General features: G+C 42.6%; 1 protein-coding gene across 3 annotated transcripts in view; it reads right to left on the bottom strand.

Moving 5' to 3' along the window:
* ntm (neurotrimin) overlaps positions 1–26,945 on the bottom strand; it is a 447,919-nt gene that overhangs the window by 19,795 nt on the left and 401,179 nt on the right. For all 3 annotated transcript variants that reach the window (XM_084029505.1, XM_084029506.1, XM_084029504.1), the window contains one exon: positions 12,894–13,019. In XM_084029505.1, the coding sequence (XP_083885631.1) occupies positions 12,894–13,019 (126 nt within the window). The remainder of the gene's footprint in view (positions 1–12,893; positions 13,020–26,945) is intronic.

Raw genomic sequence — 26,945 nt, 5'->3', positions numbered from 1 at the left:
CTGCTCCACGCAGTCTTCGGGAGGTCCGCTCGTCACCCGTTCCTGTTCCGACGGGGGTCCGTCCGACGCCTGCTCCACGCAGCCTTCGGGAGGTCCGCTCGTCACCCGTTCCTGTCCAGACGGGGGGCCGTCCGACGCCTGCTCCACGCAGCCTTCGGGAGGTCCGCTCGTCACCCGTTCCTGTTCCGACGGGGGTCCGTCCGACGCCTGCTCCACGCAGCCTTCGGGAGGTCCGCTCGTCACCCGTTCCTGTTCCGACGGGGGGCCGCCCTACGCCTGCTCCACGCAGCCTTCGGGAGGTCCGCTCGTCACCCGTTCCTGTTCCGACGGGGGTCCGTCCGACGCCTGCTCCACGCAGCCTTCGGGAGGTCCGCTCGTCACCCGTTCCTGTTCCGACGGGGGGCCGCCCTACGCCTGCTCCACGCAGCCTTCGGGAGGTCCGCTCGTCACCCGTTCCTGTTCCGACGGGGGGCCGCCCTACGCCTGCTCCACGCAGCCTTCGGGAGGTCCGCTCGTCACCCGTTCCTGTCCAGACGGGGGGCCGTCCGACGCCTGCTCCATGCAGCCTTCGGGAGGTCCGCTCGTCACCCGTTCCTGTTCCGACCGGTGGTCGTCCTATGCCTGCTCCACGTCGCCTTCCTGAGCGGCCACGTCAGCTAGGTCGTCCTCAGGCCCGGCCTCCTGAGCGGTCCCGCCCGCTAGGTCGCCCTCATGCCCGGCCTCCTGAGCGGTCCCGCCCGCTAGGTCGCCCTCATGCCCGGCCTCCTGAGCGGTCCCGCCCGCTAGGTCGCCCTCATGCCCGGCCTCCTGAGCGGTCCCGCCCGCTAGGTCGCCCTCATGCTCGGCCTCCGGAGCGACCCCGTCTGCTGGGTCGCCCTCATGCCCGGCCTCCTGAGCCCCTCCTCCTGGCCCCCTCCACCCGCCCTACGTATCATGGACCATAGGGACATCTGGGATCCGTCCCTTAAGGGGGGGGTACTGTCACGCCGGTGAGGTAATGTCTCGTCTTGGGGTTTTGTCTTGTCATGTCCTGTCTTATTTTGAAAATAACTCCCTTCTCGTTACAGGTAACTTGCCCTTCCTCATGTGTTCCCTGGTCTTATGTCATCCCTGGTCCCTGATTGTTGTCACCTGTTGCTCGTTATCCCTCTGTGTATTTAAGACTGCGTCTCACCTTGTCTTGTGCCAGTTCGTTCCTGTTTCTCGTCACGTTCCACGTCATGTTCCATGTCACCTTCCACGTCACGTTAAGTTAAGTTGGTATTTTTGTAGTTTTGTTTGTAGCCTCGTTTTGTTTCCTCCCGGTGGAGTGATTTTGTGTTAATACTTTTTGTGTTACGAATAAAAGCCTTTTTTTACTGCTACTGCCCTGCATCTGAGTCCTCCCTCCATGCCCAAGTCTGACATTTGCTTTCAATTGTTGTCCTTTGTCTTGGTTCTCATCAGTTAATGCCCTTGTTTTTCTTTACTAAAACAATTCTGGTGTCCATTATAATATATTATATAAATAAGGTATTGTATTAACTACAGTAAATTAATGCAGTAGAAACTGTACATTCATGTTGTCAAGGCAGGGAGGAAGAGAGACGGATAGTTTGTGTCAGTGAATTGGTCAACGCCTTGACAGATCTTTATTTTATTCATGATAATGTACTGGATCTCATTACACAAGGTCATTTTAGAAAAATATAACTGTTTTGCGAAGACTCCTTTAAATGCTGGCACACTAAACATTTATGGATTGACTTTGTACATATTACAATTTATTTGACAATGATAACAATACTGTTCGACTTTAAAACAGTGTATATTGTTTGATATATTTTAAGTTCTGATTCTGGTTCTTTAGTTGGACATTGTTCTGGTTTTGTTGGCCATTGGTCTGGATTTGTTGGCCATTGGTCTGGTTTTGATGCCTATTGAGCTGGTTTTGTTGGCCATTGGTCTGGATTTGTTGGCCATTGGTCTGGATTTGTTGACTATTGGTCTGGTTTTGTTGGCTATTGTGCTGGTTTCTAGCTGTTTTTGATGGCCATTTGGCTGTTTTTGAGCTGTCAGGTTGGTTTTACCACATAGACCTGGTAACCATTGATGTAGTGGAGAAGCTCAGATTTTCAAGCTGTCTGAAGGCCAGCATTAATTAGAAACTTCTGACCATGTGCTGTTAGCCTGATTATTATCTCGCTTGCGGTAATAATAATTATTACATTTTTTTCAATTAAAAAAACCCAATACATTTTCTATTTAATTTAACTCTAGTCTAAGGGGGTACAGGGACATGAAGCCATACGAGGAACCTGCACTTCATAATGAAATACTAACAATATCATTAAAATATAAAAAAATCTGAAGACAAGATGTGCTAACAATTACATGTGGTCACATATTTTTACAATAGAAATCAAAGCTAAGAGAGGCAGTGGCACGGCCCCTTAGGAAAAACAACATTAAGCTAATGTTAATGAAACATTATCACAGGGCTGTGGATGGAACATTAATGTTACTTGTAGTTATGCATGAAAGCCATGTTCATAGACTATTGGTCACTAAAGTAATATTAGTGTGTTCATTATTTTGGACTTTGTTTTAGCTGCTTGTCTAGACCCGAACAGTGAACTGTATTTTCGGGAACAGGTGAGTGAATCCAGACTGAATCATAAGGCTGCTCTGCAGTGGAGAGAACAGCTAGCTGCAATAATGACAAGTGAACAAGAACAACAGTGTTCAAACAGCAGAGCTTAGGAATAACAACTAGTAAGGAGTGTCAGTCATTGTGCTTCTGCAGAGCAGAGTGACGTGTGCACAATTACTGGCTTCTCCAAATAGGTAAACAGTGTCTTTTCTGCTAATGCTGCAATAGATGAGGAAACACCTGGAATAATGTCAGACGTGCGCATCAAATATGGCTGCTGCTGTAGCCACAGAACACTTAGAAGACACAGAAGTAAAAAAAAAAAAAAATTGAAAATTAAAGTCTGTTGACTAAAAGTAAGAAAAATCAAGTGACAAAATACATTTCCATCAACAGACTAAAGCCAAGCAGGAGCCAAACTTAACACCACCATGAACATCCAACATGGCATTGATGTGGTTTAACAGCAGTGAAGTTATTTCCTTCACTTTCAAAAAGGGACCATTCTACTATGACTACCAACTCCATCAACTCCAACTTCAAATGAATCTTCTCTAGCATCCAGACCTGAGCAAATCTGGAAAACCTTTGTTGCTGCCAAATTCAATCATGTGCATGTTCATTCGGCTGCCTTAATGCACCGGGGTGTCGGCTGGCTGCCTGGGCTCACAAACTTTGCAGTCAGGTTGTGTGGTCTGTGGGAGATACCGAGGATCACTTCTGATCCGCCACAAGCCCCTAAAGCCATCTATCTATCAAAGGTGAGGGGGAGCTGGGTCACGGCTGTGTGAGAGCCCTGGCCCCAGCCTGAAATCATCAATCTTTATGCAGACACACACACACATACATACACACACACACACACACACACACACACACACACAGGATCTTTATTTATTTAATTCACTCGTTTTAACACCCTGGAGTGCTTGCAATAGCAGGGTTCACACTGAATGGCCCCGGGCTGGAGGAGAGTTGCTCTGCAGCAGGGAGATACTGGAACAGAAGTTTGGACTACAACAAGTACTGGGACATTTTCTGCTCTACTCTGCTGCTCTCACTCGGGGGGGAGGAGGGATGTGGAATTTCTTTTTTTTTTTTACCACGTTTGCTTATCAGGACCTTAGTTGAATGCTGGAGATCAAACTGATAAGAAAAAGGCAAAAAAAAAATAGCAACTAGAATACAGCACATTGAAAGTGAACAATCTGAGAGGGAAAACAACGACACAAGCAGCCGGAAAAGACTGAATCCCTTTTGTTGTTGGTTTTTTTTTATCTTGCATGAGGAAAATTAAAACAACAGCTTCTCAAGCTCCATCTACCCGATTTACATTTTCATCCCACTCCAAACTGAAAGCCGATCAGACAATCCCTGCATTGTAGTTTTGTTGATGCCTTTCTCAGAATTGGTCTTAAAACAGATAAACATAAGCAACCAGTCAGTGCATACATTTGATCATGACGTGATGAGATGAGTCTTTGGATAAAAAATAGATTGTTTAACTCAAAGATTCCCAATCAGTTTGAAGTTGAACAAGACTTGGTGGAAGAGTAGAAACATGATGCACAAACTCAAAGACACACACACACACACACACACACACACACACACACACACACAGATCAGAGTTTGAGATCTGAACGGCCTCTATAAAAGATTAGTTTTAAGGCCTTGGCTGTATTTGAAAACACACCATGAAAAAACATGAAAGAAGCAAGAGAGATGCAAAGAAACCTCATTCCAAACCATTGATGTCACAAATGCATGGTGGGCACCCTCGGGTGGTTAGCTACCAAGGAATGATTGCAGCTTGTAGTCCACATTTATGAACCACATGGACAAAGGGGGACTCTTCACCAACATAAAGCAGAAAGACAATCATCACCTGGGGGTCATTCAGAGTCACCAGTTAAGCTAGTCGGCATGGCTTCGGACTGTGGGAGGGAAGTGGAGCACCAGGAGAAAACCCACACAGGCAGAAGGAGAACATGCACACCGAAGAAGATACACAAGAGTTTGCAGCCCGGCATGGTGAAGTAAAACTAATTTGGCCGACGGATGACTCAGCGTCCTCAATCTCCTCCCACATGAAAATGTATTTATAGCCTATTATAATAGATTGCACCTTTATGGGGTCTAAAGAGAAAACAGCTCTGTTGTTCACTTTAGAGTCAGTAAGTTAAAGCAGCAGTGAAACTAGCTGTTGGATCCAGTTAATGAGATTTCACAGCCATAGTTCCCAGAGATGGCTGAGTGGTTCAGTCCCACACCTCTGGCCTTGCAGTCAATCCTGTCAGACCGTTCTCCCCTCGGCTTCACTCACTAATTCACTATTGGCCTAATTAAGAGTAAAATTACAAAAGCGTGAGGAGACTGCTCTCTCGAAAACCTCTTTAGGTGCACTAGTCCAATTTGATTCACGCTCATATTGAAATAAGGCTATTGATTGGCTGTTGAAGAGGGGAAAAAAGCAAATGAGCAGCTTTTCCTCATTAGTCTCTCCTTATCGCCGTATTCTCTCAGCTACAAAACATGAGCTCTGACATGAGGGGAAAAAGATCCTTTTAACTTCATACGGCTATTTAAGTGTCATTCCCACTTGGCATTATTCCATGAAACAGATGCTCATACGTTGGTAAATTGATTATGGTTTGGTTTTTTGTAATGTATTTGTCTGATTTTTTTCTTGGTATCGGTATGGAACACTCACACTTTGTTCCCTGCTACAGTCAGTACATTTGTAAGTGATGATCATTTGTAAAACTATCCAAATCCTACGAACCGAACTGAAACAGAAAGTAGATACAGTCAACCAGTAGGTCAGTGGAATCAGTGAACCACCGCTCACATCATCGATCTCCAGTCTCATCTCCATACTGGAGAAACAATAGTCTATTAGTCCCAAATAATGTAGACCGATGAACAAAGAACTGGATCCTACATGCTGGATGATGAGTCAAGAAAGTTTGGAGCGACGGAGAGTGATTCAAGATTCAGATTCAATTCAATCTCTTGTTGGTGTTAATGAAAAATTGATTGTAATGTGTTGACACCAACAATACAACTAATACACATCAACACAAAAATAAAAGTATACCTCTGCAAAGGCATACCAAAATACTATTATCCATCCATCGTCTACCGCTTATCCTGTATTCAGGGTCGTGGGGGGGCTGGAGCCGATCCCAGCTGTCATTGAGCGAAGGCAGGGTACACCCTGGACAGGAAGCCAGTCCATCACAGGCCCAACATGTAGAAACAAACAACCATTCACACTCACATTCACACCTACGGGCAATTTAGAGTCATCAATTAACCTATCCCCATCCTGCATGTCTTTGGACTGTGGGAGGAAGCCGGAGAATCTGGAGAGAACCCACGCTTACACGGGGAGAACATGCAAACTCCACACAGAAGGAACCCTAACTCAAACCCGACCCGGGAATCGAACCCGGGACCCTCTCCATTTGAAGTGAATGGTGCTTTAAGAGAGCTACCAGGGGACACAGTTTTATGTTCAGTTCATGGACTGAACAGATGATGAGGAGGTAAGAGCTCTCATAGCCTCAGGATATGATGTATTCTGTGCCTTGAGGCGTGGGAATATTATTTTTGAACCTGTATTCAGGCAATGTAAGCTCGCACATGAGCAACGTCATTTCGCTGAGCGATATTGAGACATAGATTTTTTCGCAGTCAATTTTGTTATTTTTTCGCAGGCATGTTTCAATGACATCACTTATCAAAAACATTCAACAAAATCTAAAGAAGTTCCAATGGATACTGGTATTGTGGCCTCAGAGCCCACAAAAAGGCCATACACAACACATAGTGTAATTTATTAAACTCTCAGCATAGTCTTGTAGGATCACATGTTTACTCAGGATGGATCTGAATTATTTTTGAATAAGCTACTCAATGGGACTCTCCTTAAATTGAATGTTAAAAAAAGTAAAAGAATCCTGCTTCTTCAGGCTTGGGGCCAAATTGTCGCAGCAGTGTGAGGCATGTCAAAATTTGCCTCTGAATTATTCATAATTTCATGCTGTTTATTCTCATCATTGTTGGTGTGTAAATGCCTTTACCATGTCATGGTAATGATAGTCAACTTTCAAACAATGATAATGCGATAACATAGCGAGAAGTTTAAAGGACATTTTGCTGATTTTCCCTTTCTATCTTTGTTGTATAGTATGAAACACCTCCAGTTGTAGCTGGTGTTCTCCCTGTCTCTGGGTTGCAGCTGTTAATCTGGTGTTCTTCTTCATCCCAGTGAGAACTACAGAGTCCTCCTCTCAGCTTTGGGAGTTGGGGCACAATGACACTAAAAAACTGTGTTTTGTTCCAAAAGTAAAGATGGCATCCCAGTATACACTACTCCCAAAGAGTAGTTAGAGATATTCAGCTTTCAGGTGAAATTTCAGGATGAACCTAAAATGCACTATAACCTTTACAGGTGAACTTAATTTGACCTTCTCTAAATGCACATGTCCAATTGTTCAATGTTTCAGTACTTTTTGCACAACTTGCTGTTCTCTAACAAGGAGCTAAACGGCAAAATTCACAACAGGTGTTTGATCCTTGAATCGACCAATCACTGTCAATTAGAATTGGTATTTAAACAGTCCTCTTCATCATGCTGTTCACATTTTGACATCATGAGACCAAGACGACACCTAACAATTGATCAACAGTACCTCGCCATTGCGAGGCATCAAACAGGATGTTGTCAGAGGGAAGTGGCCACTGAGCTTAGAGAGTCACAGAGTGTCATCAGCAGGTTGCAACAGAGACACAGAGTGACTGGAAGAGTCCCAGAAAGGCAGAGAAGTGGACATCCTTTGGCCACATGACAGGTTATTGAGACATTGACATGTTTTGTTGTGGTATACCCACCACTGTTGCTGGCTTTTGTTTCAATAAATAGTTTGAGATGAGGAAATCACCATCATTCTGCTTCTTCTTAAATGCCCTACTTTCATGATATAATATCACTGTAGTGTGAACTCTTTCATTTTCCATAAATTTCACCTGAAAGCCAAATATCCTTTTGTGAGTAGTGTATGTTTTGATATTACAGTGTAAATTTACTTTACAGTGTTCTGGCTGACTCCAGCCACATTCAGCCAAAGAGAAGCCACTGGAGTCTGCAGCAGCAGGAGGAGGATACGGCCGGCAGGGACTCTCCAGAATCTGAGCTGTTGAGAGCAAACACCAACTTGCCCTTCGATTCCATCAGAAACTGAAAAATTCTGCTGTAATAAATGTTAGAGTGGGCAGGTTTTGTTGGATGCTGTCACCAGAGACAACCCAGAGAGAGCGAGTGAAAGTTTTCCTATCCACTGGGATGGACGTTTGCTGGAGACATTCTTCAGAATCCTGATCCTAATCTGGTACATTTTCCTTTAAGGTGGGGGTAAATTTGAAGCTTCACATGTTTCCAATCTAGCTGTATTTCTGTCATCTTGATTCGAGGGACTAAGGACAGGGGGTGCTGTATGTTGTAAAGACAAAGTGATTTGCAATATTGGAATAGATTAAATTGACTTGATTTGAAACAAACAAGTTTGAGCAATATTAACTTTGATGGTAATGCTGGTAGAATGCCTGAATGCCACATGTGAGGCAGGGTAAGAGGCTGCCAATGATGGTGAACGGGGGGGATGTGGTAATGGAAAGTGATAGATAATTCAAATTCTGCCCACTTTCTTAGCTACACACACCTTAGCCAGTTGCAGTGGGTGTGAATGTCTGATTGGAGGTTTCAGATAGTTAGAGAAATTGACGGTTGCAATCCCTTCAATTTCAACGTTGTAAAGGTGCGGGGTAAAGGGGGTTCAAATGCTATTCAACCATCCAACAAGTACCTCTGTTGGAGCATAATGATGCCTTTAGGGTCGTGCAGCATTTCTGAGAGATGGCAGCCAGTCTTATCCAAAATGACATTTGTTCAGCATGCTCCATTCGATACCATACACAATGATCCGGTCACATCACCAGAACTGAGTGAGACAAATATTCCTGGTCGGCCGAGTGCACAGTGGCGGCACATGTGACGTGGTTGATAGCGACTTAACTTAAGCCTTTGTTCCAAACTGTCTCTCAGAAATGCAGAGAAGCAAACATCTGAAATGCACAGCACCGACGCACGTCAAATATAATATCAGCGCCACTATGACTGCTGTTGTGTGAGCTATGGCATTCTAGCAGATAATGAAGAAAGGATACAGGTTATATGCAATTTTCAAATACTGAAGTTCAAAAAACATGTATGCCGCTGGAGTCAGGAAATGACAATTTGAAAATATATAATATATGCATATCATCTGTCAATATAAACCCTACACAGTGTCTATACAGTATAGAGACATTTAAATGTAAGTAGTGTATGTAATCATCATTCCATATACATCCATTCAGTGTTTTCTTTTTTGCATTTTACAGGACACTTGACTTGTATATAGACATTTTTCTCATTATATTTTCTCATTTATATTATCCTAGCTTTTACTGTGAGAGAAGCAAAAACAAGGAGTTTAATTCATTCTATGTCCATGCGTGCTTAGTAAAATAAAGCTGATTCAGATTCAAATGTTATCGACTTAAAGCAGCAAGCCAAAATCACTACTCTGACTTCCTGCTGGTAAAGACTCTGTCTCTTCATCTACTCATTATTACCACTGCTATATGAACAGAATGTCATAATGAGATAAACTAACCTGGACTTGACTTTACTGTCCACCACACTCACATGCAATGACTAACTCTAGAAGGTTCAGATGGCATGGTCACCACAACCATTAAGTTGCCACATTCCCAGTGTGAATTGTGATTATTGCTCTGCTGAAGGACAGACAAGGCAGTAGGGTGGAGCTGACCCTGATCTAAAGAAATACAAGTCCAAGTGGGAATGCCTCGACTTTATGGGTTCTAGTTCCAACTATCTCTTCGTCTCCTTACAACTGGCCAGAAGGAAAAAGACAGACAAGATTCAGACTCCTAGATTACAGTGGCCCTGCAGGTTGAACCACAGCTGCAGAGTATGCAGATTGGATTGTGTGATGTCAATGACTTAATCTCAGGCTGTTGGAGAGGTCACACCACAGAGACAACACAGTTGCTAATAAGCCTTTCCCTTTGGAGCTTGCCCCTTCAAACCAGTGCATGTGTATGATTTGAAAGCATCACACATCCCAAGAGAATATATTAAACTACTTTTCTGGGATAAACAATGAAACATTGCCATGTTTCCACATGAGGACAAAGTGTGGGCCTTTACAGCATCTGTTTCATGCTAGAAGCACAGGATAAAGGACAAACAGTCAAAGGGGAGAGGCAGTGGTTAGATGTATCTGTATTTATGGCTGAGATGACGAAGCACAGAAATAGCTGACTATGCATGAAGGAACCCTGTTTGGGGGCAAGTGGAGCTGTGTGCTGGCAGGTAATCCCGGCTGTATGGTTTGTAGCTGCTGTGGTGGTCGGCCAATCATCGGCGCATTAAATTGAAGAACTCTTGCGGTGACAAAATTATTATTTTCTACATCTGGCCACAAAAAGGATCAATTTCAGGTATCGTTTGACTGGAGAAGTTTCAATACTGCTTGGTACTGAGTATCCGTACCTGGCGCTACCTTGTACAGATGTAGGGCCCTAGTTTCGTGGCGCAGCGCAGGGTGGTGCAGCCGGCGCAATGCAAGTTTCGACCCGTGCAGCCTTGCGCACCGTCAGTTTGGCAGTTTGGTGGATCACCTGCGCCAAGATGGGTGTGGCGGCGCAGCAGGGGGAGGCGTCACAGATTCAGCTTGGCGTAGCGGAAGTTTCGTGGCAAAAAGCCTCGCCGAGACTGCGCTGAAAGCTCGCCAGCTCCGACCTGGTCTACTTTCGGCGCAAGGCGTAAATAAAGTCCATTCATTCAATGCGAATCACAGCTGGGAGTGGAAGTTTGGCTGACTGCGCACAGTGCGCACACGTCACCGAGACCTCACAGGCAGGTTTCCACAGTTCCATGCACATTTAAATGCAATAAATAATCACAACAAACACTATTTAATGCAACTAATTGAATCAACACGTGAATGTATATCTATATAGATTGTCCCTTCACATCTGACGTCAGATCAAAGGCGGATGGCACGCGTAACGGAAACTCAGCCTCTCGGACCAAAACATCTCCCTCTCTCTCTCCTGTTTTTTATAATATGGGCATTGTTATTATTATGATACGCGCGCACAGCGCGTGATGAGCGTGGTGGGAGCGGCGGCGCTGCTTCTGTCATCGGGTTGTCATGTGACGGAACTTGCACTGAACCTCCCCTAACGCATTAAAGGTGAGGAGAGGAGCTCATTTGATTGGTGAAGATCTGAATCGGCTGTATTAATTCCAGTCCACGCCTCGTCTCCTCCTCGTCTCCCACTCACGCCTTCTTCTCCTCCCTCTTTCCCACTTGCGCCGGTGGGCGAGACGGGAGGTGTGCCTGCGCGAGCCTGCGCGAGCCTGCGCGAGCCTGCACGAAACTTGCAAAGTCCAGGCGGACACACCCCGTCGGCGCGGCGCAGGTGCGCTGAAAGCTGACTGCGCCTGGTCTACGAAACTAGGGCCCGTAATGTCAGCTCACCTCCCTTCTTTACAAACTTAACTTGATTCTTCTAGAACCAGGCAGAAGAGGAGAGCTTCTTTCACAATGTCGTCATCAACGAAAACAAATACAAAAACTGTAAAAGTTATGTAATAAGGAACAAGGTGAAAGAAGTGCTGGGGTTGCAGGAAAGTATACTCGAAACCAACAATTTATAACATTTTAAACAAGCGTGATTGATTAACGCATTAACGGTGGGCCAAACAATTCCATCTTTTTCATTTTAACAGGGGAGGAATTTATATTGAAATATAAATAGACTAACAACCTTTGTGCTTGGCAAATCTGTAGCCATTGAGACAAGTATTGTGCTACTATATGTTTGCATCCTGCACAAGCACTCTCTGTTTGATCTTCCCACCTCGGTCCAGCAGGTTTTCCTCCTGCCTAAGGTAATACACCAGAAGAAGTGTGCTGCATTCTCGCCTTAGTATGCTGGGCATACAGCAGCAGGCTGGAAACCGGAGACACAGCAGAACATTGTGCTCCAACACTCATTAAACATATAGGCTCGTTGGTTGCCAAAAACTAGATGTCACTCAAACCAGAGTGTGCAATGTCATTCATTTTCCGAACAACAATAATTGACAATGTACAAAAAGACGGGTGATAGAAAAGTCGGTGCCGGGGAGACGGATTCTGTTGTTCCTACAGAGGTTGTGAGGTTTGTAGCTGATAAATATTGCACGGATTGCGTCCAAGCATGCTGGCCTGTAATCACAGTGTCAACAAGAAGATACTCCAATCTGTACAACATCTCACTCAATGGCATCGTGGTAGTTGTAGATATCAGAGTCCCCAGACTTCTTTACCATTTGACCCAAAACAGTGTGAATGGTAGCAACCATCTGCCTCTGCTCCTTAAAACAAAAGAAATAAAACAATAGTCTGTTCTACACAGTCTGCACAATGCTATATGCACAACCGTGTATGTTTCACAAAGAGGAGCCAGCAGCGTCCCCTCTCCCTGCTTATCTCCTCACAGACAGGTCAGTCACACTTGTGTCATATTAACATCTCAATTCCCAGATCCCAGCGTCAGCACAAAGGACAGCACAGATGAAAGCACAAAAGTAACTCATTATGAATGCAAGCATCTTGCCTGATGAAGTGAAGCGTGGACACACTGATACAGAAATAGCGGCTGCTTTCTTTCATTCATCACTAAGGCATAATGGCATGAATGCCATTGAGTCCCCACAATGCAACTATCCTGATTTTGTGCAAAATTACCATGATGTGCTTGTAAATAGCATAATGCTCCACACTGTGTTAATAATCACATTCAAAGTGCCTCCAGAACATTTACATCTATCCTGTCGCCCTAATTAATTAGTCCAATAACAACAGGGTCAGTTTACTTTCCTGCAAATAATTACATCGTAATGATGATCTGGAAACAGGTAATGATGGGTAATAAGTGAAGCGAGAAATCCACCAGGGGTCAAACAAAGTCAAAGATGGGGCGATAATGGAGAGGGATGAGGGGAAGAGAGAAAGGCAGCGGTGAGGAAAATCAAGGAGGAAATGTGATACATGTAAGAGGAAAGGATATGTTTTTAATTTAGCAGGACAGCAGTCTAAAGCTGGTGGACGTATCTGAAGGACAAACAAGTTACCTGAAGGAGAGATGAGTTTCCAGCTGATGGATGGCTCTGGTTTACCGTTGGCTTGGCACATCAGGGTGACGTTGGAGCCTTCATTGACCAGAAGATCTTTAGACAGGTTGATGATTGTCGGTGGTACTGTGAAAGCAAATGGAAATTGTGTACATTAATTCAAAGTTGAAGGGGAAACAATACATCATGTTTATTGTTTTTATTATTTTGTTTTGACTGGTTTTTAAAAAAATATTTGTCTCCTGCAAGTTTGCCTTACTTCAACCCCTTAAAGTGACTGGAATGCTGCGTTTGAGTTAGTATTTGTTACATTTAAATACATCCCTAAAGTGATTTGCCATTGTTTTTCATATCTCATACAAACTGTTGTAATGCATTGAAGACAGTTTAGTGGGATAATGTCGAAGGGTGGTTAATATCAACACATAGAAAACACATATCAAAGTTGAACTGCTTACAATCAGTAGCCATTGTGTATTTTTTATCAAATCTAATTGAGCATGTCACATGTCTTACAATGGAAACATTTAACTGTTACTAGTAGTATTTGGGGATGTTAATTAATTTAGTAATCATTGCTGAAATTATATCAGATTTTAATAATGCATGAATAATGTCACCTCAGATTACCAATTACATTTTAGATGAGAGTATATTGTAGCTTGGCTGGGAACCAGATCCATCTGTTTAATTGCTCTTGCTGATGCGTTTCATCCCCTTTGGACAGATTTACAGTAATTTAGGTCCGTCGGACCAGTCAGAACAGTTTCTTTAATTCGGGCCGTGTTGATGACAGAGGAGCGCCAGAGTCCTGGCTGCTGAACAGCAAGTGGAGAGACACGTTTGAATCCAGTGGTTTCCACAGGAGCCGTTACTGTATGAAGTGAAGCCATTAGCTGTGTCCCAAGCCAGCGTCCATGCTTCGGAGGCTGCATTTGAAGACGGAATGCTTCACAGCGGCTGAGATAAGACCATCCCTTTTTCAAAGACTATATGCAGCCCAGCTCTTTCTTATCAACCGCAGCTGGTTGCTCAGCGATGAGAGCAGTAAAGGTGACGCAGGAAACAGGAAATCCTCTACAGACCAGGCCCTCTCATTTCAGAGACCGCCTTTTGACCTTTGCTGTCCTCGCACCTACCTGCTGAATTGGGACACAACTATTATAAAATTTTTCTGGACTTTGATTTGAGTCCCAGATGAACAAGTTGATCTTAAACAGTTTGGCTTTTCCAATGTTTTGATGGCAAAACCAACAACACTCTTTCACAGACACAAAGGGTTAGGAAGACCTCTTCCGTCCTGGTAAATCCTGCATGTACTACACTTGAGCAGGCTCTCTCTTATTCTGTGCTGTCACTACCAGGAGCTGTTCTATCCAATAGCTCAGTGCCCGGGTTGTCCACGCTGCTGTTAAGCATGACCCTCCAGATCCCCTGCGCCACTAGTCTTCTTCACAGATGCCTCAGTGGCATCATCAGCCACCACCTCCAACAATGTCAAGACTCCACGGGGGATTTATCATGCTACTGCTCGGGGTAATAGCCCCATGATCAGAAATCTCCCTGTAGATTCTACTATAATGATATATAATCTAGTCATCGTTCACTCCCAATTGAAAAACTGATGCTACGTTATCACAGCTCATCTCTTCCAATATCCATTTTCAGTTGTTCAGCGCTACGGCACGTTTACTTGCCCATATTGGTTGTCTACACCTGTTGATGATGCCCCTTGGTAAATCAAAAACTGAAAATATCTAATAGAGAGAGGAGAGTAATTTCCAATTTGGTCTGGTAATGTCTGGCTATATTTAACCAATTAAAAGAACCAAGCAAAAAAATAAATATGTTCCAGATTATACAATGAAATCCCTATCCTGATAGCAACTTGAAAAAGAAAATCCAATCTTCCTTCTTGAAACTTTGCCGGTGTAAACTCTGACTACACCTCCAGTTTGCTACTAGCGGGTAGAAAAAAAAGGTTGTGTAGGTCAAGTCAAGTCAATTTTATTTTCTTGTGCCAAATACTAACAGAAGTTTTCTCATGACACTTTTCAAGCAGATAGACTGCACTCCACAGGTGACAGAGAGTCAGCTTGAGCAATGTTGGCATTCTGTTGCACATGCTTAAAGAATCATGCCTGTTTAAAGAGGATGTATTATGCTTTTCTGTTTTTTCCTTTTTATTTAGTGTCTTATATTGTTTTTTTTTGCATGCAAAAGTTCTCCAGTGTCAGAGTCTTAAGTCCAAATGGGGACAGAAACAATTCTACTTGCTTCAAATGCCTGAATTCAAAATAAAGTTGTGATGTCACCAAGTAACACATTTGCATTAGGCAGATGCCCAGCTATTAGTTTGGCACACCCTCCAATATAGCTGAGTGAGTGTGGAGCTGAGCATGGAGTCGTTATGTTGAGAAGATGTTTTTTTTCTGATGTGAAAAAAAAAAAGTCCTTTGTATGTACTTCTAAAACATTTTGTTGTGATTGAGGTGGACCAATCACAACAGAGTGAAGTGGAACAGCTGACCTATCAAGAGCAGACTGGGCATTTTGTGAGGAAGCATCAGGAGGTCAAACAGAGTGTTTCAGTGAGAGGCTGACAAGAGCTGCTGAGAAACCTGAGAGTACCTGAAATACTAGAATGAATGAAAAAGGACCTTTAAATGTGAAGAATCACTGATGAGTACATATGGATGATTCACATTTTGGTTGTGCGGTTAACAGTTGATACAAAGAGGAAAAAGTATCAGTCGGCTTGCTTGGAGGGGAGGCTGGTCCTCTCCAATTATGACTGCCCGTTGTTAAGTCATAGATCCGCCTGGGACACAGAGGAGGCCATTGCCCAATTTAGAAGTCCCACTCCCAATTCCAGCAGTGGCTATCGCAATGATGAGAGGAGAACAGCCCTCCAGTCGACGCAAGACGATAAACTCCGCGGAACGGGAGCAGCCGAATAGCCATGTTTCGATGGTGATGTCGGCTTCCTCTTGGTCGAAAGGAAGAAGCACTGGTGAGCCGACCAGGAGGCACCCTGGCTGTCTAGGACGTCACCAGGGTCTTGAGCTTCAGTTTAAGTCCACTGAGGATTCAGGTCCGTCGGGCGATCAGGTGTCGGTTTGTCGATATCAGGGATGCGCAGGAACGACAGGCAGTGGGAGTGAGACATGTTCTTTCCTGAGTTGACAAGAAGTCCATGAAACTGGTTAGCTAGCAGCTTTCATAACTTTTTTCAACTTCAACTTTTATTTCATCCCGAAGGGCGACTAGTTTTTGCAGCAAGACAGAGATAAGACAATAAATTACAACAAAAGAGCCGACATATGGTAAGGAGGGAGAGGTGGGCACTGGATGTTTGAACTTGGGGGATATTTCTGTTATCTCTGCTGAGTCAACATATAGGAATGATTTACTCCTATGTCCTCTTCTGTGTCTTTTGTCTTTAAATGTGCATTTGGATCATCAACATTAATTCATCTAATTAATGTGTAAACACCTGGACCTTAATAAATCCCACATATCTGCCCTATGAGAAACAGTTATATTTTGCAAAAAATAAATAAAAAAATAATTAAATCATGAATTAAGTCATAATATTGAAAAACATAAGTTGTCATATTACAATAATTAAGTAATTTAATAACTATGCAGTCATACTATTAAAAGAAACATGCAGATGGGTAGAAAATAATCAGGATTTAATGCAAATTAGTTCAGAATATTAAAAGAAGAAAGTTGTAATATTACATGAATAAACGTGTAATTCAGAATTTAATCATGTTATTTAAGGGGAAAAAAACTAAAGTGACATACAAAAACAATGGTCATAATATTTTAAGATAACTGCTACCTGCCCTGGTCTGTTCTGATCTGTTCTGATCTGGTCTGGTCTGATCGCTGTAAAATATTGTGTATGTGTGATTCATCTTATTAGCTTGAACGAGCCTGATTGACAGCGCTGCTGGCTCTGTTCATGGTTCCCGGCACTCAGATTTAATACAGTTCGTCACCCTGTGGTACATGCAGGGCTCAAATCAGGCTTTGGGAACCAGACTCACATTGTCTGGTTGTCTTCCTTCAAACAATTACAAAGAATGTATGAATGGGGTGAGCTAATTTCACCTGTTTCCACCGCAGTTTCACTTGTTAAGAACTCCTGAGGATTACTGCACTAGTACTCAATTTATTCAGAATAAACTCTTAAAGCATGTTGAGTTGTACTGTGTTTGCACTTTCTGCTGTATAAACTTGGAACTGCTGCAAAAATGTATTGATTTTTTTAGCAGCTAGAGAATTTTATGGCTACCGGTCCTTTTTCTCAAGGCAGATTGTTTAATCAAGCTGTCTTCTAAATTAACTATTGGACAGATGCTCTCAGGCTCTGCCTACCTATCCACAGTACGGGAGAGGGATGATGCCGTGTATGGTTGTAGAGCAGGCGATTAAAAGATGCAGTATTTCACCAAGCTCTGTGAAATAGATCTTGGGGGACAAGAGTTTCATTTCCAGGTTCATTACGTGCTGACATTCCACCCCCGTCTGAAGATGATGACAGTATCTCGTCAGTGTCCAGTACACCCCGCTGGTGATGACTGTTGTGTTGATGACTGTTGTGGTGATGAGTTGTGTTGATGACTGTTGTGGTGATGGCTGTTGTTGTTGGGCATGTTGGCCTACCGCTGCCCTCTATTAATAACACCAAATAATACACTTTAGCAGTCAGGTTGGGAATCCATAGGTTTATGTATATTTCTCCTTGCATGCATTTAGTGTTGCCGCCTAATTAATAATTATTAATAATTACTAATTTACCACCTGGGTAAATCAAACAGACACAGGACTTTCACTCAGCAGAGTACTGTCTTGGTCCCATGTGAAAGCAAAAGTCAATGTTGACTTATTTTAGTTTATGTCCCTCACTTACAATTCTAATTCTAAGCCAACCAAGATGTTTTAATAAAGCTTACCATGTGGCATTGTTGCATTTTTTTATTATTTTTTGTTAAGAAAAAAAAATGCTCCACTGCAAACCCTTTGACAGCTTTGTGTCTTGCTGGTTCTACATCAATGATCTGATTCCTGCACATTAAAAGAGCTCTGATACAACGGTACAACATAGATCTACTGCGTTTGGCAGATCAGACTTCTTTGTTAGATCAAGAAGCTTTTAGAGCTCAGTGCCAAGTCACATGAGAGTGTAGAGGAGGACTCTACATGAGTGATATCCTTACTGATTTGGAATTGAAAATGACATAATGGCTAAAATAAACCCAATCATGAAGCCATCACACACAAATGCAAACACTCCTTTTTAATTGTTATTGTTTATCAGACTCTTAGTCTACGTAGTCGACGGTTTGAAACCCTCTATTTCGGTATTTTGGCCATCACTATGTTGGATTTTTTGCAACCAGTGAAGGAAGTGACCATATTGGGACTGTGGAGCGAAGGAGGGATCTGATGAACATAAGCAGCAGAGCAGCACTCCGAGCAGCAACATTACTGGATGTGGATCCATCTGGAATCTGGTATGAAGCTGCTCACAAAGTTAGCTTCATAATTCAAGGTCAACTACAGATGTAAAAGAGCGTATAGCTAACTCTGACAGAGCTCAGCAGCTATGCGCTGCCGCTGTCAAATAAATTATATAAAATAGCTGTAGCCGAGTCTGTGTGTTTGTGTTCAGCTCAGCTCTTTGAACCCAGCAGAAACATCCTTCAGTCTCTTTCCTCTTGTCTCTGGGTTTTTATAGCAGATTCATGAAGCCTTGGGATGAGGCACGTTTTTTAGACACACACGGACATGAGCTGAACACTCAGCCTTCCGAGCTGCATTAGTAAGGGATCACTTCATGGCCAGGTGGAATAAATACAGTAGTAACGATCAATAACTCCTTCAATCTACAGTACATGAGCTTGTGAGTGTTGTATTTAGGAACATATCATAGTATGTATCTCTAGAAAAATAAAAGAAAAAAGGATGGATTTACATTTTGATTAACTTATCCATTGATCAACACCTGTATTTAATATGTCCATGTTTTCCGTATCCATTAGCATTCCGATTTGACTCCTTTTGATGTGCTAATTTAGCTGATTTTGTGTAGACTCACACTGCTCACATCATAAAAACACTCCTAAAGTTGTCTGTGGGTGTCTAAAGACGTATAAATAACAAATGTCTCAGGACATCTGAAGACAAAGTTGTCTGCGTGTGACTGTGATGATTCCTCCTGTCTGCCTCTCTCAGTTTTCCTGAATAAATACTGTTTTGTCTTCTCTTTTTTTTAAATTCCTGACAGATCTGTCCAAGCGATCTTTTTGTCATTTCCATTTCAAAGTAACAAGGACACATCAACTACAATCTTCTGAACAGAGCGTCACCAGTGCTTAAACTTCTTTCAGTCACATCAGACTTGTTTGTAAGACAAAAATCTCTATGAATAATTTATTGGATGTCAGTTTAATCCCCATTTACCCTTCATGAATGACAAAAGCACACAGCAAGCGTGTCAGCGTTGCTGCTGTTTCGTTGTGGTGAGAGAGGCCAAGGCTGAACTGCTGTTTGTGGAATCAAAACAAAAAGGTTGACTTTCTGATGTGTTCAATCCAAGCTGTCAGGTTCCGAAATTCTTGAAAAAAAGTTTTGGCGTGATATCACTCATTTTAATACACCGTGAATAAAGTGTAATCCTTGTTCGCTCCGACAGTGTGATTGTATATACAGTATATATACCTAGTGCACTGCTTATTACCTGCAGTCCATTTTCCATATGTGTTTGTGTGCGTGTTGAGCCATCAGATTGGCGTTTTTGACTGAGTTATAACTCTGAGAAGCATTTTGACACAAATGGCAGGAACCAGAATCTTATGGTATTAAAAGTACCTTCGTAGTCTCTGTGAGTTGTGTGTCATAGTTACTGCTGATGCAATCTGGGAACCTATTTGCTATCAGCTCCGACAGATAAGCCTCTGGGAGCAAGAAGCTATTTTTTCAGGGGTCAGACGGGATATCCGGGCCAATACATTCTCTGCTCATTGTTTCCAGTCCGATTAGCAACTTGAAATATGATGCTGGAGTTGGAGTTGAGAGACAACAAGTTATCATTAAACCAACAAATATCCGTGTTGCATTTCTGCTTCTGTGTCCGCCCTCTTTTGGTCTCCATGCGGAGTGTTTACGTGCATTCAACTAAAGACTCTTTGAATGTGCCTGGTCAATAATCAGACGACAAAAAAACCCCAGAACAGCCAGATAAACAGTCATGCCCTGACATATTTGATAATAAGATCAAGTGTTTCAGTGGAATATCAGATCCCTGTGAAACCCTCCCAGCTGAGGTGAACGCTCTTGGGCTGCTGCGCTGGAGCTGACTCTGACCTTTGACCGCACATACAAGGGGTGAGCTAAACATGTTCCTGATTGAGTTTTACATATTGTCAGTAGGAATGAAGCCGATATTGTCCACACGCATCAGGGTTTATCCACACAGCAAAGCATGGACTCTGCAGTACATTTTTGGCAGCAGGATTAATGAATATACTGGAGCTGGGATGAAAGGAGGATTTATCAATGCACTGGACAAACTTCTCTCTCATTATTTCACACTGCACCCAATGCATACAGCTAAAGGATTTATTGTGCTGTGTCACTTCCAACAAAGGCTGACTCTTCAATATCATACAGTGGTGACAGTCATGTCACTATTTATTTTAATGAAGCTGTCAAGAGAATTTGCATTAAAAGCTGCAATTATGTTGGAATTTCAGTGAAAGTAAACAATATGAAGAGTTTTGCTTAGCTTTAGAGGAATTAGAGGTGCCAACAGTGTGCTACGTTTGAATTATTTTTTGTAGGATGAGTACACAACATTTCACAGAAAGAGAGCCCCCCCTTAAAAGAAAAACATACAACAAATGATTTCATTTAAATAATAGCATGTAGAGGATGTTTTGACAAACATGTAATATTATATTAGTACCTTTGTGTTCTTCAATGTATTATTAGCAGAAAATAAGAATAATTTTAGTCTTAGAATTAGGCCTGTTCGATTAATCGATTTTAAATCGTTCTGCGATTATGTAGTTCGGACGATGTTAAAAACGTGAAACTCGTAAAATCGATTTTTTAGTTAAGTTCTGCATTTATTCATTCATTTTTGTTTAATGGACACACCTTAAGATACATGTGAAAGTGAGGTTTTTCTCTTAATCCCAAAGGGATTGTTTTTTTGTTTGTTTAAGAGGTCTACAAGAAGATAACATGGAGCAAAGCCAGATGGCAAAAGTTCATTAATTGTTCTTTATATTAATCCCTTGAGGGATTTTTTGTTTAAAAGGAACCCCGGCTATGAAGACTTGTAGGCCCTAATACGCCACAATTGTTCTCTTGTACTAAAATATGTTGTTAGAAGCACACAAAATGTTGCCAAGTGCTTTAAAAATATATAATATTTTCTTGTGTTTGCTTTTGATGTGTCTCCGTGATCCTAAAACGGCTTGCTTTGTTCGATTCACAAGATTCTCAGCTTTCAAATGATTAATAATATGACGCAGACGCATTGAAAATAATATGCGATTAAACGGAATAAATGGGAAACTAGTGCAAAACGGCCCGCGGACGGCCCGTGGCCACGCAACAGGCTAATTATCTATTAAGCACATGACAGCTCTGGATGCTAATAATCTCCAAAATTATTGATATTGGAATAAGTTTGATCACACAATAGCTTACCGTGAACATCTGCTGACAAAAATTGGAGCTCTTGACAACAAACACTCTCCCTCTCGGTTGAGACGCAGTTACACCACCGGTTTTGTCCCACTCTCGCCTCATCCCGTCTTTCTTGCTCTTCATTTTTATGCTCGTTTTGTGAAATATTGTCAGTGCTGTCCTCCTCATTCATGTTTGCTAGGGTTCAAATTGAAAAGGCTGAACAGATGACATGTTTATGTCGCTGAACAGTTACAACAGGGTCCCGAAGCCGGCCAGTGCAACTATTTGACGTCACTACCCAGAGTGCATTGCGACGTTAACAACAATGGCAACCTACGAGTTAAACTATTTTTACAAATTTTATAAAAACGAAGACATCAAGAAGGTTTTTTTATATCACATTATTATAACTGATACTAACATTTATCTTTTAAGAACTACATGTCTTCATAGCCGGGGTTCCTTTTAATAAGAGCAAGGTTTGCACTCAAATCCCAATGGGGAAATTATTTGCAAAATGTTCAATAAAAAACAGCATATTTGAAATCATTTCTTTGCCTTTTGTCATTTCACAAAATAATCGTAATCGAAAATTGGATTTTGAGAGAAGAAAATCGGGATTTTATTTTTGGGCAAAATCAAACAGCCCTACTTAGAATGAGTCATTTACAGTATTTCGATAAACAAAGTGAGTCCTCTTCATAAAACGGCTATCATGTTAGTAGCCTAGAAATTACAAATCAAGCGCTCTGTCCCTATTCAGTGGCCCAATCCTTCCTAAGACGCATCGGCCGGGTCCTTTGAAACCCACGAAGGTCGAATCCAGCGGTCAACAAAATGAGACTGTCTGGTCTACAGAGGATTTGCTGCATCACCTTTGCCCCTTGCATTGCCTAGCAACCAGCTGTGGTTGACAAGAAAGAGCATAGAAGAGGTAACTAACTTTATCTGATTAAAATGGAGCCAGAGATCATATTTTATTTTTAATTACATTTTTCACCACCGGCTCCATCAACTCATGCTATATTTCTGCTGCCTCTCCCGCTGCTGAGCCGCTCACAGTTGCCGTGTTGATTAAAATCCTATTTTGCTGTGATACCCCCTGTTACGTCCCCGAGGCGACTAGAGGTTGCGGGGAGTAACATTGGAAAATTAAATAAAACTCACTCAAGCCAGAAGTACTCATGACACAGGTCTCAAGTGCATTTAACAATTGACACTTTGCATTCCACTATAAGGGCATGAAAAACAGGAAGAGAGGGCAGATCCAGGCATAGACAATACAACTAGCACTTTATCACCAGACAGAAACTATCGCTCAGCTGTGTTCTTGTCGTACCACCTTTTCATGTACCCTGTGAGAAAGAAAGGGCCTCTTTTGCCAGTGAAGTTGCCCGATGCAATCGGTCCCTGCACAAAATCCAACACATAAGTCTTGGATGAGCCAGACATAAACTGTTACTTCAACAACTTCATTGGACCCTGCACATTGTGACCAAACACAAGTTCAGCAGGACTGAACCCCTGAGACTCCTGCTTTTCATCACAAATGACAAAGAGAACAAACGGCACTCCCTCATCCCAATCTTTTCCTGTGTTATAACAGTACTTCCTCAGGATTCGACCCGACCTCACGGAGCATCAGCTGAACGTGTGACCTGCACTTCCCCTGTTCTCTGGTAAGGTTCACGGTGGGAGGAATACTACTACAGTACGCTCCGACACAGTTTTTTTTTTTTTTTTAAAGAGAGGCTAGAGCGCCATTGAAGCCTTTTTATTCATTTTTCAGAAGGTGTGGAAACGGGGAGAGAGAGAGGGAGATGACATGCAAGAAATGCGCCCCAGGCAGGAGTCAAACCCGGGACCATCGCATCGAGGACATTGAGCCTCTGTACATGGGGCGGCTGCCCTAACCACTGCACCACCGGCCACCCCAACATAGTTTTTAAATTTCTCCACCAACATCAGTTCACACACAGAAGCCACCTGCCTTACAAGCCAAACACCATCGGCCAAAGTGGATACTCTTCTCCCCGGCAAAGTCAACGTGAGTCTGATTCAAGGATTTCTTGAGGCCTCGGAAACGCTGTCTATAACCCTTTGGCACTAGCTCATATGCTCTCAACAGAGCGCTTTTAACCTTTTCATAGTTTAGACCTTCTTCCACAGACAGAGAAGAACAAGCCTCTTCAGCGTGTTTTCTTGTTACCAGCCAACTTATTAACTCATTCAAGCCAGAAGTACTCATTACACAAATACTCATTACACTTTACACACATAACACATTAAGTGTAATTAACATTTATTTTACAAATCAAATTTAGAAAGTGTGTAAGTACAAAAATAAATAAATTGGTATTTATCAAACATGCAAATGCTAGTCGTACGCACACCAGCGTTGATAAATCTGACGTGTTCTAAACCACCATGCTTGTGCACATTTTGGGTCATTTGCATTCAGAAACGCCCCCAATTAACCATATATGGTAAGAAAACATCCATTTAAGAACCACGTGAAAATTGCTTTTTTTCCCCCTCACGTTACGGAGACCAATGAAAAGAAACTTTTCCTCAACAGAAATGGAGGTGCAGTTTACTTGGTGCAGGTGTATTATTAGTACACTGATGGAATGAAACACATTTCTGTTAACATCATTAAATGTGTTGTGTGATGGTGTTTTTATCGCTATGTTGGTGCAGTCGATCACTCCTATTCTATTTGGAAATCCAGCGTGAAATCTCCGTTTGATCTCAGCTTGTTGAGGATTCCTGTAAGGGAACTGGATATAGTTTGGGAAATTTCCATCTCGGGCATTTGAGATAGAATGGCATGGCCAAAAAACGGCCAAAGGTGGATCGGACTTGTATGTGCACAGGAATGGTTTCCGTTTGTTTCCTTTATCACTCTCGGTCCCAAATCATGGCATAAATCTAGTAATATCTTTTTTGGGAAGCGGTACCGACCCAGAAGCCTCTCTGATCACTCCGCCAAACAGATCAGCGCTCTCTGGAAACGAGCTGCGGAGCGCATCGTTTACTTAATGTTCCGGTAATGCAAGATGAACCATGTTACATGTTCAAATACCTGTCACAGGTGTCTTTTATAGATGTTGACAGCAATTATGCTACATGTCTGTTCATAACTATACACACACAAAAAAAATAAATACAGAACATGTATGCATGTTGAGATTGTTGACCGCACACTGTGACACTCGCAATGCTTTCTATATGCAGTTCCCCTATTCTACCACTAGATGCTGTGCGTAAGCATGGTCACAGCTGTGTTTATATTTAAACACATTTCTAAGGCTACATTTACATGATGATGGTCTGAACAGAAGACGCAAAAGTGGCGTCGCGTCTTCACTTTTTATTCCGCGTTTAGACAAGCATTTTCGGGAGGAAATCTGCGTGCATACGGTGACGTAAAAGTGTGTGGAATTCGATTGGGTATGCATGCCAGGCGGCTAGGTGGTGCTGTGATACACTATCACACAACACCGCCATGTCTGAGCGCATGCGTAGAATCTTCCTTCTTCTCTTATCTGCGCTGCGAAAACCAAAACGTAACGTAAACGTGTACACGACGTGAGCAGATCTGAGCACAGTTTTGCATCCTGGCAGTGTAGACGGAAACGCTACAGCGGAGCATTTTCAAGGTTTCCACTCTGGAGGGTGGTTTCAGATTTTTGCGTTTTTAAGCCCCAAAAACGCCGTCACAGTCTTAACGATAGGCACTTCCGATAAAATATTTTGTCGTTTTTACCCGCAAGTGTCCTCGTCTAAACCGGGCCTAAGTACAAGTTGATAAATTCCACACTTTGCATGGGAATGATCGTCCACACCCATTACGCACATAACTGTGCATACGCACGCTTGATAAATGAGGGCCCTGGCGTTCATTCAACAACCAACTAAACAACTCTGCATACAGCTAACAAAAAAGCACATCTCTCATCGTCAGCGCAAACCACACAGCAGGGACACTGCTGGATGACACACTTGCGGCTGCAACTCTAGCCCCAACTTATATCCTCCACACCAGTGACTGTCAACTGGAGACAGCCATGCTCAATCACCTGCTCCAGTGGGGGAGGGTAACACCAACACACACAACAAACACTGATGGCTACTAGGCCGTAACACTCCCAAATCCTACACACCTTTAACAGTGAACAATTCATATCAAACTGTCTTGGTGAAGAGTGACTATTGTGATTTCAGATGTTCTCTTTTATGTGCTTTGTTCCACTTGATGTAGTCACATATCTGTGCTTCACTGAAAATATATACATACATTTTTTTTAGGAAAACACTTTTCCAGTGATCTCTAGATATTTTGTTTATGGGTGTAAAAGCAATAAAAAAATCTTAGATTACACGGGAGTGTGAACAAGGCCACAACATATTTGCTTTAAAAGATAGCAAACCTACAAGCATCCGTATGGAACAATCTAAAGGGATGATCTGAAATGACAATACTGAATATGACGGTAATATTAGCTTGACCGTAATCTATGGGGATTCAGTGTGTTCTCTTGCAGCAGGACACACAACACATTCTGGGTGTATAGAGTAGAGTATATGTACACGTGGCTTGCAAAAGTATTCCTACCACTTGAACTTTTCCACAATTTGTCACGTTATAACCACAATGTATGTTTTATTTGGATTTTATGTGATAGACCAACACTAAGTGGCACCCAAGGAACACACCAGACAGGTCAGGGATAACGTTGTGGAGAAGTTTAAAGCAGGGTGAGGTTATAAAAAATATCCCAAACTTTGAACATCTCCCGGAGCACTCTTCAATCCATCATCTGAAAATGGAAAGAGTATGGCACAACTGCAAACCTACCAAGACATGGCCGTCCACCTAAACTGACAGGCCGGCAAGGAGAGCATTAATCAGAGAAGCAGCCACGAGGCCCATGGGAACTCTGCAGAGACTCTGGTGGGAGAATCTGTCCACAGGACAATTATTAGTAGCGCACTCCACAAAGCAGGCCTTTATGGAAGAGTGGCAAGAAGAAAGCCATTGTTGAAACAAAGCCATAAGAAGTCCAATTTGCAGCTTGCTACAAGCCATGTAGGGGACATGGCAAACATGTGGAGGAAGGTGCTCGGGTCAGATGAGACCAAAATTGAAGTTTTTGGCCAAAAATGCAAAACGCTATGTGTGGCGGAAAACTTAACATTGCACATCACCCATCATGAATCAGGTTTAGCCCTGTACACGGAACCGAACCAGTGAAACAGGATATCGGCCCAACCCTAATTATGTGGAAACAACAAATTGTCCCTCCTAACTCATCAAATACTTGTAACCTATGA

The sequence above is a fragment of the Eutrigla gurnardus genome, assembly GCF_963514095.1.
Source record: "Eutrigla gurnardus genome assembly, chromosome: 15".
Lineage (NCBI taxonomy): Eukaryota > Metazoa > Chordata > Actinopteri > Perciformes > Triglidae > Eutrigla > Eutrigla gurnardus.
This window is presented reverse-complemented; position numbering and strand designations above follow the sequence as displayed.